The sequence below is a fragment of the Pongo pygmaeus genome, chromosome 17 (assembly GCF_028885625.2).
Source record: "Pongo pygmaeus isolate AG05252 chromosome 17, NHGRI_mPonPyg2-v2.0_pri, whole genome shotgun sequence".
NCBI classification, from domain to species: Eukaryota; Metazoa; Chordata; class Mammalia; order Primates; family Hominidae; genus Pongo; species Pongo pygmaeus.
The window spans coordinates 37,837,782-37,856,609 of record NC_072390.2 but is presented as its reverse complement, the minus strand read 5'-3'; the positions used below and the strand labels follow the sequence as shown (position 1 = coordinate 37,856,609).

Sequence of the window (18,828 nt, the reverse complement as noted above, 5' to 3'; positions counted from 1 at the left end):
GTTTCTTACGCTTCCCTCAAAGATACTAACTTTGCACCTGTCCTAAGGCATTAGCACTAGCTGTTCTCTAGTCCAGAATGCCCATCCACCTGATCTTTGATGTATCCTAGATGTGTCACTCACATGTCACTTCATTGGAGAAGCGTTCCCTGTCCTACTAATAAAGCTAGTCAGCCTGTCACTATGACATCATCCTATTTTAACTATCTGCATAGCACATATCTGATATTTTTTGTTTATTATTGTCATGGAGAGGGGTTGAGGATGGGGGAAGCACATTCCATTAGACCAGAGACCTTCCTTGTACCATTCATTGCTGTATCCCTAGTACCTGGAAGAGTACCTAGTACATGACAGCTGCTCAACTATTTGGTTAACAGATGACACAATTTTCAGGGAGACAGATTAGAGACTCTATTCAGAGAAGAAATCTCTAATTACTTAAAAGACATTATGAGGCAGAATAGGCTAGATTTTGAGATAAGCTCCTTTCATTGGACTAGTTTAACCACATAGTAGGTGAGGCCCTAGCAAAAATGCCATACAAGAGATCCCTTACTTGGAAGGTCTCTAGGATCAAGTCCAATTTATCAGATTTGCCTTGTCATTGTCCTACTACAAAAAGATCCTGTTTCTTAGCAAATGACACCTCCCTCTGCCTAGCTTTTAAGGTTCTCCTTACCAATTTCCAGTTTGCTTACACCACTTTACTCCCTACTACCTCTAAGCACATGCCTTCCTAATCTTCTCAGTGCCTAAACTTCAACCCTCCCACCCTTAGCCTTTTTCTTAAAGAATTAAACATTACAGATGACCCTGAAGTGCCCTCTGATTACCATTCCCCATCTTAACTCACCAGAGGCAATAACTATCATAAATGCTGTATTTCTAGTCTCTTTTAAAAGATAATATGTAAGTATCCACAAGCATCTATAAACATCTCTGTAATTTTCTGTATGACTTAAAAAATTTAAATAGACGATATACTGTATATATATTCTGCAACTAGCTTTTTATACTCAACATTGGATTTTTTTTTTTTTTTTTTTTGAGACGGAGTCTTGCTCTGTCATCCAGGCTGGAGTGCAGTGGTGCGATCTCAGCTCACTGCAAGCTCCGCTCCCAGGTTCACGCCATTCTCCTGCCTCAGCCTCCCAAGTAGCTGGGAGTACAGATGCCCGCCACCATGCCCAGCTAACTTTTTTGTATTTTTTATTAGAGACGAAGTTTCACCGTGTTAACCAGGATCGTCTCGATCTCCTGACCTCGTGATCCGCCCGCCTCAGTCCCTCAATGGATTTTTTTTTTTAACCTATTTTTAAAATCCAGCTTGAGATCCAACTTCATTATGATATCTTCCCTGAATGTGCCTGGCAATGATCTTGTTCTATTCACTATTCCTATCCCATATAAGGTCTCGTTTGCATAACTGGGTACTCTATTATGTAATTATCTTTCATTGATCATAATGGTTCTTACTGTAATGTTCTCCTTTTAGCTAAAGCTTGAGCTCTTTGAGAGTAAAAAATATGTTTTATATTTTATTCCCTGAGTAATCTAGCACAAATTACTGTTTGAATAATTGTTGACTGCCTGACAAACCTGAGAGTGACACAAACCAGAGCTTTGATCCAGGCACAGTGGCCCACGCCTGTAATCCCAGCACTTTGGGAGGCCAAGGCGGGTGGATCACCTAAGGTCAGGAATTTGAGACCAGCCTGGCCAAAATGGTGAAACCCCGTTTCTACTAAAAATATAAAAATTAGCCGGGCATGGTGGTGTGCACCTGTAATCCCAGCTACCGAGGAGGCTGAGGCAGGAGAATCACTTGAATCCGGGAGGTAGGAGATGCAGTGAGCCAAGATTGCGCCATTACACTCCAGCCTGGGTGACAGAGCAAGATTCCATCTCAAAAAGAAAAAAAAGAAAGAAAGAGCTTTGTGGAAAGCAAAACTCCCAGCCCCCTTGGTATAATACCTCCTTCCCTTGAGCATGTGTGGGATAGCCACTCCCTGGTTAGGTTATGTGGCAAAGGTGATGGTCTAGTCATTCCCATGATAACATCCCACTAAGTCTCAGTCTTAGCAGACTGGAGAGATTCTCTGCTGGCTTTGAAGGTGTGAGAGCTAGTGTGTGAATGGGCCTGTGAGGCGGCTCCATGGCAAGGAACTGCAGGGGCCTCAAGGAGTTGAGAGCAGCCCACTGCTGACAGCCAACAAGAAAGTGGGACCTCAGTCCTATAGCTGCAACTGAAAGGTGGCCAAGGGAAGAGGACGCCAAGCTCCAGAAAGGAACACAGCCTGGCCAACACCTAGACTGCAGGCTTGTGAAACCCTGAACAGAGAACCTAGTTAAGCCATGCCTGGATTCTGTCAACAGAAACTACGAGATAATAAATGGATGCTGTTTTGGCGGCTAAGTCTGTGGCAATTTGTTATGTACCACAGAAAACTAACAAACTTTTAAAAGCATTAACTTTTAGCTGTAGAAAACTGAATGTTCTCTAGTTTTGCTAACTTAGAAATGTCAAAGTACAGATTATGATACCAATTCCACCAGAAAGTGATCATTTATTATATTAGAGTATATTAAGTATAACAGGCTAGGCGCAGTGGCTCATGCTGTAATCTTGGCACTTTGGGAGGCCAAGACGGGTGGATCACCTGATGTCAGGAGTTTGAGACCAGCCTGGCTAACATGGTGAAAGCCCGTCTCTACTAAAAACACACAAATTAGCCAGGCGTGGTGGCGCGTGCCTGTAATCCCAGCTACTTGGGAGGCTGAGACAGGAGAATCACTTGAACCCAGGAGGTGGAGGTTGCAGTGAGCTGAGATTGCGCCATTGTACTCCACCCTGGGCAATAAGAGCAAAACTCCACCTCCCAAAAAAAAAAAAAAAAAAAAAAGGAGTATAACAGAAAATGGACAAAGGATAAACAAGAGAGAAGACAACAAAAAGAAATATAAATGGCCAATAAAGCACTTGAAAAAAATGTACAACTTAATCATAATTAAATAAATGCACACCAAAATACCAAGATGTTACTTTTCATCTTTCACACTGACAAAAAGCATTAGATTTGATAATACTAAACACTGATAAAGATGAGGAAGGCCGGAAGCGGTGGCTCACGCCTGTAATCCCAGCACTTTGGGAGGCCAAGGCGGGTGGATCACCTAAGGTCAGGAGTTTGAGGCCAGCCTAGCCAACATGGCGAAACCCTGTCTCTACTAAAAATACAAAAATTAGCCAGGCGTGGTGGCATGTGCCTGTAATCCCAGCTACTCTGGAGGCTGGGATAGGAGACCTTGCTTGAACCTGGGAGGCAGAGATTGCAGTGAGCCAAGATCACGCCACTGCACTCCAGCCTGGGGAACAAGAGTGAAACTCCATCTCAAAAAAAAATAAATAATAATAATAATATACGCATTGAAAAAAACTGGAGAAGTCTATCCAAAATTATTAATGATTATCTCTGGGTGGTGGTATTAGGATGACTGTGTTTTTTATACATTCCTATACTGCCTAGACTTTCTACAATAACACTTTAAAAATTACTCTGCTTGCCATGCAGCATTATCTTTGATTCTGTGTAAATTCATTAATCTTGGGGAGAAGAGACTAAGTTTTCATATCATGGTATCATATTTTGCTCATTTACCTCCCTCCATATGCATGAAAGACAACAGACTCCTTTCCTGTACTAATACAGCCAGTGATTGTCTCCAACATTCCAGAGTTGACCATTTTATACATAAGTAAACGTGTCTTAGGATCAACTGCTTTTTCCTGCAAGAGATAAAGCACTGTAAGTGAAAATGACTGCTAATCACAAAATATTTTCTGAGCCACTTCTAGTAACTTTTTTTTTTTTTGAGACGGAGTCTTGCTCTTGTCACCCAGGCTAGAGTGCAATGGCACCATCTCTGATCACTGCAACCTCCGCCTCCCGGGTTCAAGTGATTCTCCTGCCTCAGCCTCCCGAGTAGCTGGGATTACAGGTGCCCGCCACCACACCCGGCTAATTTTTGTATTTTTACTAGAGATGGGGTTTCACTATGTTGGCCAGGCTGGTCTCGAACTCCTGACCTCATGATCCGCCCACCTTGGCCTCCCAAAGTGCTGGGATTATAGGCGTGAGCTACCACGCCTGGCCTAATATTTTTTTTTTTTTTTTTACAGACAGAGAGACAGGGTCTCACTCTGTTGTCCAGGATGGAATGCAGTGACATGATTATGGCTCACTACAGCCTCGAATTCCTGGGCTCAAGTGATCCTCCCACCTCAGCCTCCTGAGCAGCTGGGACTAAAGGTGCACACCAACATGCCTGGCTAATTTTTTAAAACTATTGCTGAGACAGGGTCTCCCAGGGTCTCCCTATGTTGCCCAGGCTGGTCTCGAACTCCTGGGCTCAAGCGATCCTTCCACCTTGGCCTCCCAAGGTGCTGGGAGCCACCTCACCTGGCTTATTTACAATTTTTTTTTTTTTTTTTAAGGCAGAGTCTCAATCTGTCACCCAGGCTGCAGTACAGTGGCACAATCATGGTTCACTGCAGCCTCAACTTTTTGGGCTCAACCAATCCTCCCACCTCAGCCCCCCGGGTAGCTGGGACCACAGGTGTGTGCCACGATGCCCAGCTAATTTTTTTTGTGAGCTGGGGATCATCATGTTGCCCGGGCTGTTCTCGCACTCCTAGGCTCAAGTAATCCTCCTGTCTCCATCTCCCATCCCAAAGTAGTGGGATTACAGGCGGGCACCACGGTGGCTGGATTTATTTACATCTTTGATTTAAAAAGCCAATCTCATGAAAAAATATCAAACATGAAGTTTTTTTTTCTTTACCCAAAGTTTTCTAATATGAATCTTTCTAGTAAAGAAAAAAAAATCTATAAATCCTTACTGCTGTAGAATGCTCCTTTTTCTCATGTAGGCGCGCACTTCGACGTTCTTCTGAGTAGGCATGTTGTTTTAAAGCATTGAAAACATGGTTTGATAGTTTTAAATCCATTCCAATTCCATCTCCTACCTGAAACTCAGGTGCAAACTGCCAAAAAGAAGAATTAGCATCTAAATATTTTTAAATAGGGACGGTTAAAAACAAAAACAACCAAATGAGATTAGTCTTTAATTTCTTACTCAATAGATGATCACACTAGAAAACCAGAAATCATAGCTACTATAGAGAAAAAAATTAAATAACTCACAGAAAGAGGAGCAATACTATTTAAGAAATTACAACTCAAAGGAAGGCATTTATTCCAGGCATAGAAAACATCTCATCACATCCAAAACTAAGGTCTTTCGGCATGTGCATTGTACCTTGCTTTTAGCCAAAGGACACAATATTGAACTGTGAAGGCTACACCAAATCTTACCAAAGAAATACAATTTTGTAATTATTTGTGGAGAGTGGGTTGTTATAGCAGACTATGTTCACACCATGACAATTATGTTCTAGAACTGTGCAATTCAGTTAGGTAGCCACTAGCCACACTTGGATATTTAAGTTAATTAAAATTAAATCAAAAATTCAGTTCCTCTATTATACCACCCAAATTTCAAGTGCTCAACAGCAAATGTGGCTACCATACTGAACAGCACACATATAGAACATTTCCATTACCACAGAAAGTTCTACTGGACAGAACTCTTCTAGAATTAGATCTGGAATATTTCTAGAAATGATATAATTGCATATGTTTACTTAACAAGCATTTGTGCTTTAAAATCTAAATGTTTAATATATTATATTAACCACAATATTTATGAAGGATTTAGAATGCTTTTTTTTTGTTTATTTTTTTGAGGCGGAGTTTCACTCTTGTTGCCCAGGCTGGAGTGAAGTGGCACGATCTCGGCTCACTGCAACCTCTGCCTCCCAGGTTCAAGCAATTCTCCTGCCTCAGCCTCCTGAGTAACTGGGATTACAGGCATGCACCACCATGCCTGGCTAATTTTGTATTTTTAGTAGAGACGGGGATTTTCCCATGTTGGTCAGGCTCGTCTTGAACTCCTGACCTCAGGTGATCTGCCCACCTCGGCATCCCAAAGTACTGGGATTACAGGCGTAAGCCTCCATGCCCAGCCTAGAATGCTGTTTTTTAAAGTTACACTTTACTTCTGATTTTACACAGGTAGTTCAGGCACAAGATAACAAAGTCAAAACACACAAAAGAGTATATGGTGAAAAGTATTTCTCCCTCCCATTCGTATTCCCCAATCACCACCGTTATCTGTTTTTTGGGTAGGGATGCTATTTTATAGAGATATGATGAAGAATAAATGTTATTTTCATAATAACTCTTTATTAATTTTAGAATCAATGTGAGTCAAAATAGTTTTTCAACACTGTTATGGAATTTTATTCTGAGGTACTTTATATTTTCATTAATGTCTCAGTTTCCATGATATTGTTATATTGTTATCTAAAAATATCTTTAGAAAGAAAGACATTTTTAGAAATCTAAGGTATTATATTTAGAATCCTATTTTTAAAAGGTATTCAAACAAAACTCTAAATTCAGAGATAGATACTTTCTGTAACTTACATTTTCCATTCTTGCTGTGTTCTTTCTCCCACATACTACTTCATCATGTTTGGTGGTGATATCTTTTCCTTTTCCAATAAAGCCCTTTTTAGGAGTGGGAACCGGTTTTGCTAAAGGCAATTGAAATAAGCCAGGTATATAAAAATAGCAAAGACTACATTGCTGCATTCAACGTTGTCTGAAAAGACATTTGAATCTAAGAGTAAATTACCAAATGAGATTCAAAGAAAAATATAAAACTAAAAGAGTTCATTGAAAAGATTAGTCTTCCTATACCTCTATTCTGCTGTCCCCAGAAAGTAAAAGCTTTGGTACCTGGTCTGTAGGGATCATCACGAGTATCCTGCCAGTCAACCTCATCTTCAGAGCTATCGCTGTCTTCATAAGGATGCACTTTTCGATAATTTTCAAAGGAAATGGAAACTTAAGAAGCAAAAATAGTTGAAAATTTACTTAGGAGCACGTTATGAGTGTTTTCTACCACTCAATGAGGTTGTCACAATAAGGTTATAGTACCTTTGCTATCTCCATTGAATTTTTTTTCTTCACGCCTAAGCTGTGCATCATATTCTCTGTCATAGTCCATCTGTAGCATCTGAGCCAGCATAAGGTCACTGGAAGTATCAATGTTTTCTCCAGTAATAAATGGTCCTTCAGCAACACTATTCAAAATAAGGCAATATAAACTAATGTAATGTGCTTAAGTAAACAGAGGTTGCCAATTATGAGAGTAGGAGGTACCTTTTCCATGTTAAAATTGAACAATGGGAAAGAACTCTATCAAACCATTTACCTTCTCCTGTACAGCTAGCCTTTAGACCAATGGCATGCACCTGTGGGAGTACCAACTAGGATTAAGAGAACTGGGAGAGAAAGCTAAACTGAGACCTAGAATTCATTTGTTCTGAATGAAAGTATGAGGCCGGGTGCAGTGGCTCATGCCTGTAATCCCAGCACTTTGGGAGGCTGAGGCTGGCAGATCACCTGAGGTCAGGAGTTCGAGACCAACCTGACCAACATGGAGAAATCCCGTCTCTACTAAAAATACAAAATTAGCCGGACGTGGCGGCACATGCCTGTAATCCCAGCTACTCGACAGTCTGAGGCAGGAGAATCACTTGAACCCGGGAGACGGAGGCTGTGGTGAGCCGAGATTGTGCCATTGCACCCTAGCCTGGGCAACAAGAGCGAAATTCCATCTCCAAAAAAAAAAAAAGAAAGTCTGGATGTTTCATTCATCCATAATGAAAGAACAGATACATATTCATGAAAAGATAAACTACAAACACTTGATCAAAACTGTACCTCATCTAGTTCAACTGCGGCATTAACACGATATAACTAAAACCCACAGAAACAGTGGTTTGTCCAAGATAATAATGAAAACCAATGCAAAATCAGGACCAAAATTCAAGTATCAGTGGACTCTCAATATGGTGCTTTCTTCTGCATTGCTTTTTCCAAACCACTTGTCATGACAATTACTCATCAAATCCTAAAACTCTAAGTTGCTAGATAAAGTACTTTGTGAATTTTACTTACGCAACTTCAGGAAAAATGGCAGCTTCTTCTTCTAACTGCAATTCTTTGGCCAGCTGTTCACTCATTACATCAGCCAAAGAACAAGATATTGTATTTTGAGGGATAGCCCATGGACACTATGAAAAAAGAAAAAAGAACAGCTCAATTCACCATAATGAAATAAAGTACCTCTCATTTTACAAATAATGTTACATTTTGAGAATTAAACTATGTCGTTAAAAACCAGAAATGAATAACTAGCTATTTGCAGAAATCATCTCAAAAGTAAAAATATCTCCCAGGTCAAATTTATTCAAGGATATATGTAAACTAAAACAGCCAAAAGCACTTTCTAGCCTGCTAAGTAGGTATATCCTTAAAGCTGAGGGGAAGCATCAGGCCCACTGGCATCCCCCCACTAGCCAATGAGTTCATGTAATTCCTCTTGTTCCAATCCTTGCTCACCAAGCTACTTTCTGCTTATAATCTGATTTCCCAAGTGGATTTTCTTATAGGAATAGACTATACCAACTAGCACAATTTGAAGCTTAATGAAAAGTTATATCTCATTCTAATTTAAGCATTGAGTCATCTAAGTGTACAAATTATGTCAGCCCCACTCAAAACATCTTAGGATATGCTAAAACAAAACCAAGAACAGGCCAGGCGCAATGGCTCACGCCTGTAATCCTAGCACTTTGGCAGGCCAAGGCGGGTGGATAACCTGAGGTCAGGAGTTTGAGACCAGCCTGGCCAACATGGTGAAACTCCATCTCTACCAGAAATACAAACAATTAGAGGGCTGTGGTGGTGCGTGCCTGTAGTCCCAGCTACTCAGGAGGCTGAGGCAGGAGAATCGCTTGAACCCAGGAAGTTAGGGTTGCAGTGAGTCGAGATCGCACCACTGCACTCCAGCCTGGGCGACAGAATGAGACCCCCTGCCAAAAAAAAAAAAAAAAAAAAAAAATAGCAAGAACAAAGAACAAATTTTTTTAAAATTTTATTTTATTTTATTTTATTTTTGGAGACAGTTTCCTCTGTTGCCCAGGCTGGAGTACAGTGGCGTGATATCGGCTCACTGCAACCTCCACCTCCCCAGGTTCAAGCAATTCTCCTGCCTCAGCCTTCTGAGTAGCTGGGATTATAGGCATAAGCCACCATGCCCAGCTAATTTTTGTATTTTTAGTAGAGATAGGGTTTTGCCAAGTTGTCCAGGCTGGTCTCGAACTCCTAACCTCAGGTGATCTGCCCGCCTCAGCCTCCCAAAGTGCTGGGATTACAGGTGTGAGCCACCAAGCGTAGCCCCAAAATTTTATTTCTGAACTTCAGAAGCTGAGAAACAGGCTCTTAAAACAATACCAATACACACAGTAATATTCTGTCAGACCCAGTTGACCTTCCTCAGTGACATACTCCTGCTTCAGCCTTCTTGAAATCAAACTGTAGGTTTATTTCAAATTCATAATTTCTGAGGGGCAAGACGCTTTACTTAGCAGCAGCAAATGATTACATTTTATAGCCTACTGATTAAGACCTTTACTATTTAGTAAGATGCCTAAGCATCTCCCGAACTTGCCCAGCTCTTTCCATCCCTCTTCCATAATTCTACTCCAAGGTATCCCATTCGCTGGGTTACTTTCAGAGCATCCTAAGGAATCTTTCTGCTCTCAATCTTGGTAGTTTCCATTCTTCACACTGTAACACAGTAATTGTTCTAAAATGCAGATGTGATGGGTTCCATCTCCTTACTCAAAATCTTTTTTATTGTTTCCCATTGCTTTTAGCATAAAGTCCAAAACTCATTCCTTAACTACTATTGAGTGTCTAATTTAGAATATAGCATAAAATGGTATGTTTTAGCCACAAAATTATTTGATCAAGTTCAGCCAGTATAGGCCCTCTAGTTGGTCTAAAGGCCTGCTGCATGACACTGAGAGACAACTGGGCAAGTGACCTTTGTTCAGGTTCCACAGTACTGACATTCAGTAATTTACTTAGCTCAGGCTGTTTGGGTGGAGCACCTAAGGGCGACAAATGATAACTATATTTATGCCTGAGTGAATGAGAATCAAGTTTTATCTAGTCTCACCCTGAGATTGAGGAAATACACCTGGTACCTAGCACATACCTACAACACACTATCACAGAACTCTTCCAGCCTTCTGTAAGGCCAGATTTGGGAGAGAAGAAGAGGTTTCCTGAAGGTCTAGTGTGTCTTTCATTCACTTAGAGCTTATCTGTAATTGAGTGGAGAACTCTCCTGGTAAGGATTTTAAGGTCTAGAATCTTGAAGCTTTCTATCATCTGGAGAACATAGCTAATTTTTTGGCCTCATGACTCTGCTGACTTCCTTCTGTATCCTCTAGGTAGAAGATACCATGCTGTTTAGCCTAGAAATGTTTCATCTGATCAGTTTCAAAGTCCAGGTTCCAAAAGGCAGGTGACTGTCTAACTCAGAATTCTCAATCACATTTGGCAATGACTAACAGTTGCATAACAGACAGTATCTGAATATTCACTACATTTAAGTCACTTGGTTAAATATACACAACTTACATAGATTACTTAAATCACACAACAATTGAGTAGTTGCAATCCATCCCCATTTTATGGATTTTAAAACTGAGATACACAAAGGCTTTTCTTTTAACCCAAGAAAACATCATAGATGGAAGTACCAAGCTCTGAACCAAGGCGATGCCAGGCTGCACTCTTAGCATTTTGCTATACAGCTTCCCTATCATCTCACCCTGAAATGTGTGAAGCAAACTGCCCTACTGACTGCAATATAAAATCCAAATTCCCCACCCTAGGCAACACAGCAAGATATCATCTCCACAAAAAAAATTAAAAACTAGATGGGCACAGTGGCAAATGCCTGCAGTCCCAGCTACTCAGGAGGCTGAAGTAGGAGGAGGATCATTTGAGCCCTATGATTGTGCCACTGCACTCCAGCCTGGGTAACAGAGTGAGACCCTGTCTCTAAATAAATAAAATCCAAATTCCTCAGCAAGGGATGCCCTTTACAACTTGCCCTGACTTATCTTTCCAATCTCAACCCTCATCTATCCTACACTCTAGTAACACTAATTATATGCCAAAGATGGCATACTCAGGCCGTGCACAGTGGCTCACGCCTGTAATCCCAGCACTTTGAGAGGCCGAGGCAGGCGAATCACCTGAGGTCAGGAGTTCGAGACCAGTCTGGTCAACGTGGAGAAACCCCATCTCTACTAAAAATATAAAAATTAGTATTTTTTATACTAATTTACACTACAGGCATGGTGGCAGGTGCCCGTAGTTCCAGCTACTCAGAAGGCTGAGGCAGAAGAATCGCTTGAACCCAGAAGGCGGAGGTTGCAGTGAGCCGAGATGGCGCCACTTCACTCCAGCCTGGGTGACAGAGCGAGACTGTCTCAAAAACAAACAAAAAAGATGGCATACTTTCCCCACTGCATGCCTTCACACATTCCTTTCTCTACCATTGGTTTTTCTTCCTTCTTTATTTACACCAATTAAATGCCACCTCCTCTATAAGGCTGTCTCAATGTTATCAAAGTTGGACCCTTTCCTTTGTGTTCCCATAGCAGTATGCAAACACTGTTAATGCAGAACTCATCACTGTATTAGGGTTCATGCATTAGCCACAATAAAGCATGAGCCCCTTGAAGGGTAGAGACTTCTCATCCACCCTCAGAGCCCAGCATAGAGCTTTGGATATAAAGAGGCATTCCAGTATTTCCTGAGCAGTATGTGCCAAAAGAAAACAATGGAGTGATTGGCAGCAGGGGTCTGATGCCTTTCTACATCCCTACTAATCTAATGTCCTTTCCCCCATCTTGGAAAGTCTGCCCTTTTGCCTGCCCACTTCTGAGGTTTCAACTCTTTTGCCATCTGTCAATTAATTCTGCTAAGGTATTAAAGTATTAGCTGACAATTTGTTAGAAGAGGCAAAAATGACAGGCAGGAATTTTGTTATTTTGAGGCAGAGATTGACCTATTCACAGATACACTGAATCAGAAAGGGAAACAAGTAGAGACCTCAAACAGCACCAAAGCACCCTTGCTGTCCACTCCTACTGACCCTAGACTCGAGAGACTATACTACCCTCTACCAGCTCAACTGGTCCACTTCATACTGAGGCAACTTCCTTGGGTGAGGTAAATAAGTAAAGATTTCAGAAAGGCTGCCACTCTCATACTTTGAAATCACACCCAAACTCTTCAAGCCAACAATTAAAAGGCCTCCATACACTTTTTCCAGGCTGTGAGAGGGACAGCTTCTGGGGTGGGGGGAAGACGCACTGCGTTTTCCCTATAGGCACAGTGGTTTGCTATCCCACAGTGGTTTGCTATAATTAGGTTTGCTATCCCAAGTGCTCAGAAAATTTACCGCAGGCCCCTCCTATGAACAGGTACCATAGGTTGTATGTAAGGGAATCCTGTCATCTGAGACTCTTCAGTAAACTGCTCTTTGTAAAAAATCTAACAAGATGGGGGAAACGCCCTCTATAATCTTGCTCTGTCCTAGCTATCCAAAGTCATTTCCTACTATTCCATTCATCAATACAAACTCCCTATAGTGTCACAATCTGATGGGACACCCCATACAATCCTTTCCAGTCAGCGATTCTTCTTCAAAGGACATCCATCAAGCTTTTAACCAGCCTCTTGGTTCTTTCTTTCCTGTTGCTAAATAACCCTAAGACCCACCCTGTTTTCCTCTCCTTTGCAAAACCGCCACCACTGAACTCTGTTCCTTGGGGTTCTTCACTACTATCGCATTCTCCCCCACCTGCCTGGCTGCACATTAGTGGGGAATCATCTCCCTTTCCTTCTACTTCCTAAAGATATGATCTTCGCTGCTTGTATCATTTTTTTTAAAGGTTTTCTGCAGACAATTATGGGTAAAGAATCAAGTAAAATTAAAAACAGCAGCCAGGCGCGGTGGCTCGCGCCTGTAATACTAGCACTTTGGGAGGCTGAGGCAGGTGGATTGCTTGAGCTCAGGAGTTCGATACCAGCCTGGGCAACATAGTGAAACCCCGTTTCCACTAAAATAAAAAAAAAAAAAAAATTAGCCAGGCGTGGTGATGCACACTTGTAGTCTCAGCTACTCTGGAGACTGAGGCACAAGAATTGCTTGAGCCCAGGGGGCAGAGGTTGCAGTGAGCCAAGATTGCACTACTGCACTCCAGCCTGGGCAATAGAGTGAGACTCTGTCTCCAAAAAAAAAAGAAAACCAGCAAACATGAAAGAGGCACACAGTAACAAAAATTCAGTCCTCTACTGGAAGCGAGTCAAGAGAAACATAACCTACAGGAAGGTCTCCTTTCTAACCATACAGCTAGAAGACATAATCTAAGTAGAATATTTAAGTAAGTAATTTTTCAACTCAAGACAAGTGTCTCTGAAAAAAATAATCTGGGACTACATAACAACACTAATCCATTTTTTAAAATTTTTTTGGTTTTAGAATAGTCTTACTTTTAAAAAACTAGAAAAAAACCGCCAAGACAGTACAGTTCCCAAATACTACACTTGGTAGTTTATCCTATTAACACCTTGCATTGGTATTACACGTTTATCACAATTCACGAACCAATATTGATACATTATTATTATTAACTAAAGTCCATACTCTACTCAGATTTCCTTAGTTTTTCTCAAACATCCTTTTTCTGTTCCAGGATCCCATTCAGAATACCACATAACATTTAGTTGCCACGTCTCCTTAAGCTCCTCTTAGGCTGTTGAGTTTCCCAGACTTTCCTTGTTTTTGATAACTTTGACAGTTTTGAGGAATACCGCTAATTTATTTATTTATTTTTTTTACAACTCTCTATCAACAGAGCTACAGACTTCCTCACTTTTGCTTACAGTTTGCCAATCCTCCCTTCTTGGAACATCCCCTAAAATTCTTTGTCCATAATAGTAGTTCAGCATTTTGTAACTTGCACCCTGGTACTCTGGGAGAAGGATCCCCAAGACCCATTCAGAGGGTCTATGAAGTCAAAATTTTCATAATAGTAATAATACATTATTTGTCTTTTTAACTCTCATTCTCCCAAGAGTGTGGAGTTTTCCGGAGTCTACATCAGATGCGATGGCATCATCACTGATGGCCAATGGAACGTGTGCTTGGTATTCTCGTGTTTTCTAAAATTTTCTAAAGAGTAGATTTAAGATATAAATGCATTTTTAGATATTTAACCCAGTTTGTTCTCTGTATTTCTACTATGCTCTTATTACCCACCTTCACTTATATCTGCTACAATCTACTTAGCTGTGAGGATGGATTTTCTTCAAATACTTCAACCTTACAACAGGTTGAATGAAAAAATAAGATAGAAGAATCTAGATATCTTCTAATAAGTCAGATGTTAGAGATTTGCAAAAATATAAAATACTGTTCACTAATTTTTGTTTTCAAATATAGTTTTCTTTCGGCCAGGTGTGGTGGTTCACACCTGTAATTCTAGGACTTTGGGAGGCCATGGTGGGAAGACTGCTTGAGGCCACACGTTCCAGACCAGCTGAGCAACACAGTAAGAGCTCAACTCTTTTTTTTTGTTTGTTTTCTTTTTCCACTTTTCTCACATGTTCTAATCTATTTTTTTTTAAGTTTTCTTTAAATATAAAAATGTTATTTATGTTAACATATGACTTTTCTTTTTTTAAAGCCAGCCAAATTTAGCAGTGGGGAGGTTGTATATCAACTTTAGTGACACTAATGTTAATAAGTTCTGATAACCCACTACCATCAGACTAGCATGACTTTTAAATGACTTAAAATTTTTCTATTTCTCAGTTTTAATTTCAGGTTGATAAATATCAATTGATATAATCAATGTAAACAAAAGACATTTGGGGTCCTTAATTTTTAAGAGTATAAAGAAGTCTGGGACGGGCGTGGTGGCTCATGCCTGTAATCCTAACATTTTGAGAGGCCAGGGCAGAAGGGGGTGGGGTACTGCTTGAACCCAGGAGTTCAAGACCAGCCTAGGCAACATGGTGAATTCCGATCTCTACAAAAACTACAAAAATTGGCTGGACGCGGTGGCTCACACCTGTAATCCCAGCACTTTGGGAGGCCAAGGTGGGAGGATCACAAGGTCAAGAGATCGAGACCATCCTGGCCAACATGGTGAAACCCCATCTCTACTAAAAATACAAAAATTAGCTGGGCATGGTGGCGTGCACCTGTAGTCCTAGCTACTCGGGAGGCTGAGGAAGGAGAATCGCTTGAACCCAGGAGGCGGAGGTTGCAGTGAGCTGAGATCATGCCACTGCTCTCCAGCCTGGTGACAGAGCAAGACTCCGTCTCAAAAAAAAAAAAAACAACAAAAATTAGCTAGGTGTGGTGGCACTGGCCTGTAGTCCCAGCTAATCAGGAGGCCGAGGTGGGAGCCTGCCAGGTCAAGGCACAGTGTAAGCTGTGATCATGCCACTGCACTCCAGCCTGGGTGACAGAGTGAGACCCTGTCTCAATTAAAAAAGAAAGAGGCCAAGGTGGGCGGATCACGAGGTCAGGAGATCGAGACCATCTTAGTTAACATGGTGAAACCCCGCCTCTACTAAAAATACAAAAAATTAGCCAGGTGTGGTGGCGGGCACCTGTGGTCCCAACTACTCGGGAGGCTGAGGCAGCAGAATCGCTTGAACCCAGGAGGCGGAGCTTGCAGTGAGCCGAGATCGCACCACTGCACTCCAGCCTGGGCAACAAAGCGAGACTCCATCTCAAAAAAAAAAAAAAAGAAAGAAAGACACTGGGCATGGTGGCTCACGCCTGTAATCCCAGCAGTGTGGGAGGCCGAGGTGGGTGGATCACTTGAGGTCGGAGTTTGAGACCAGCCTGGCTAATACAGTGAAACCCCGTCTCCACAAAAAAAATACAAAAATTAGCTGGGCGTGGTGGCGGGCACCTGTAATCCCAGCTACTCAGAAGGCTGAGTCACAAGAATTGCCTGAACCCGGAAGGCAGAGGTTGCAATGAGCTGGGAGCAAACCACTGTACTCCAGCCTGGGCGATAGAGCGAGACTCCGTCTCAAATAAATAAATAAATGAGAAGGAAAGAAAGGAAAGAAAGAAAGGAAAGGAAGGAAGGAAAGAAGTCCTGACGAAAAAGTTTTGAGAATCCTTCCATTTTTCAAAACCCTCCTCGAGTCTTCACCTCCTCCATGTAGGCTTCTGTAATCACTTTGGTTTTCCAAAAGGTTAAAGAAAAAAAGGATTAATGATAGTACTTTCAGCCTGTTTCTAATTGTTCTGCCTTCCAAAACACTGTCCTCCCCATACAGCGTCTATAAATCCCAGAAGCATTTTTGTTGCACAATGAAAATGGAATTTTATAGTTCTGATGATGTACACTTAGATAAAAATATGACTGCTAAATAGTTTATTATCGAATTAGTTTTGTAAGTGAAATTTGTTCTGAGATTAGGATGTATTCTGAATAGAGTTTGTCTCATTTGACATTTTTACCAGCCTTTGCCAATGCTTAACTGAAGAACTTTAACATACAGAGTATATATTTATAATACTAGTCTGTCTACTGATTTCATCCTTTTATGTCTGCTAATCTTGACCTTGTAAACAAGGTCTTAAGGAAAAATACACAAAATAACATGTAGACGTAACCACATTTGCCAATGCAGTATCTCAGATTCTTCCAACAGTTGTATGAGAACTTTTACAAAATTAACTTTCGGTTACCTAATAGCTAATTATTGACCCCTTTTCCTGTTAAGGCCTAGCCTAAAGATCTAGTAAGTTTCACAGGTGACCTTTTAATTGGGAACAAATATTCTGTGTTAGCATGTAAAGAACAATTATGAAACTAAAAAAGCTAGACTCCTTCACAACCTTAATTTGTGGAACAAAAAATCCCAATGGAAGCACTCTGCTCTCAAGCAGACCCTCCATGAAGTGGCAGAAAAGTATTTTCATCCATATAATCAAAGTATCATGAAAAGGACCTGCCTGGAAACCAGAAAGCAAATATGAAATAAAGGTCTTTAGTTTGCTACTCTATGAAAAAGTTTAAACGTCAAAGCTTAGGCAGATAATGAAATTCATAAGCACTTTACAGACCGTGGTGCGCACTTGAATTTCAGCGTCGAGGGAGGAGGGTGCGCCTGGGTTTTATCTTTTACTACTTCAAAAACAAGAAATTTCCAAACTGGGATAACCACACTTGCCAAATTAAGTAAACAGCTTCCTAAACCAACTTTCTGTCTGGCTAGCTGTGTATTCGGCTGACTCACTTGGCCAGTGAAAAACAAGATCGTGCTTGTTTCCCCTCCAGTATCAGGGTGTGTAAGCCAGTTCTGCTCAAATACATGCTACGGTGATACAGAAAGTACGCTGAAGAAATAGAGAGCCCTAACCACTCAAGGTGGCCTTTGGGAGATCCAGCCGCCCTCCGCCCCTCTTTCCGCTCCCTCCATCCCCATCCCGGCACCCACGCGGCCACTGCCTCCTTGCCGAGGTGGGCGGGGTCCCGCCCCAGAACTTCCCGAGTCGCCCACGAAGCCGCCCTCTCCGAGCTTTCCGAGAGAACCAGCCCATGTGACCGAGGCAGGTACTCCAGCCTCGTCTGCTATTTACCTTGCTGGGTCCCCAGGCCGCTGCCGGCCCGGGCTCAGGCGATGCCACTCCTACCAGATCCATTCGAGGATGAAGGCAGAGACAAGAACAGAGCAGAGAGGTGGCAGGACTGGCAGCAGGCTCCGCCGAGGAGACAGGCGGGGCAGGGGCGACTGGCTGCTGATGCCGGAGTGGAGGTGACAGATGGCGGCGACGGCGGCGGCCGCGTCCGGAACTGGATCTCTCCTCTTCCGCCCTCTTCGCTAGGACAGTCGCTTGCAATTGGCCGCACGCCCCTAGCTCCTCCTTAAGGCACCTTTCCCCGCCCCCGAGCGAGCTACTTCCGGCCGCTGACCGCCGGGCTCGGGGAAGCAAGGATTAGCTGGCAGTCGCTTGGGGTCACGTTGCCTGTGTCCGGCAGGGCAGGGCAAGAACTGGGTGTGGCTTCCTTTGGCCCAGGCTCTGCCCTGTCCCCGCACTGCCATCTCCTTCTTTCCTCCTTGGCACCCCAAAAATTGCCGCTGGATCTAAACTAGATTAGATTGGTGGATCGTAAATAAATAAACAAACTAGGCTCTCTCTTTTCATTCATTATTTCCTGGAGCAGTTCCAAACTGGGATGACTTGGGAGACAGAAAACGGCAGGTTTATAGAGGGAAAGGGCCTGGAGAGGACGGTCGGTGTTTGTGGTTGTTGTTGTTGAGGGGCGGGGCGTGGAATGCGGAAAATGTGTAAAATGTGTTACGTAACAGTGAACAAAAATAAGACTGCATAATAAAACTTTTGATTCTGTATTTTGTAGAGAGATTCTAATAAAATGACCAGATAAAAGATAACTAAGCATTGCATTTCACTTAGTATATCAATGCACTGTTCAAATCTTTCATTAACTTTTTAGTCCTCAAAATTACCCTGAGAGCTAAATTCTGTCATTATCTCTATTTTACTGATACTGAAACTGAGGCACAGAGAGGTAAAGTAATTTAGTTGAGGTCACACAGATAACAAGTGGCAAAGCTAGTAAGGGGTGAACCCAGACAATCGGTTTGGGAACTGGACTGGCTGTACATTATATTTTGACTATAAACTATACATTGTCTATATGTTGTATATTCAAACATTCTAGAAATAGATACTGAATAACAGTTTCCCCTAAATCTCAGTTCC

The 18,828-nt window shown here is 42.0% G+C and overlaps 1 protein-coding gene across 1 annotated transcript in view; it reads right to left on the bottom strand.

Annotated features, from left to right (window-relative positions):
* RIOK3 (RIO kinase 3) overlaps positions 1-18,394 on the bottom strand; it is a 29,795-nt gene extending 11,401 nt beyond the window's left edge. The window contains exons 1-7 of the mRNA XM_054461034.2: positions 17,683-18,394; positions 8,094-8,209; positions 7,068-7,213; positions 6,867-6,974; positions 6,552-6,661; positions 4,904-5,047; positions 3,663-3,790 (exon numbers count right to left, since the gene is read on the bottom strand). Of these exons, the coding sequence (XP_054317009.1) occupies positions 3,663-3,790; positions 4,904-5,047; positions 6,552-6,661; positions 6,867-6,974; positions 7,068-7,213; positions 8,094-8,209; positions 17,683-17,745 (815 nt within the window). The 5' untranslated portion in view covers positions 17,746-18,394. The remainder of the gene's footprint in view (positions 1-3,662; positions 3,791-4,903; positions 5,048-6,551; positions 6,662-6,866; positions 6,975-7,067; positions 7,214-8,093; positions 8,210-17,682) is intronic.
* Positions 18,395-18,828: the final 434 nt, after the last annotated feature.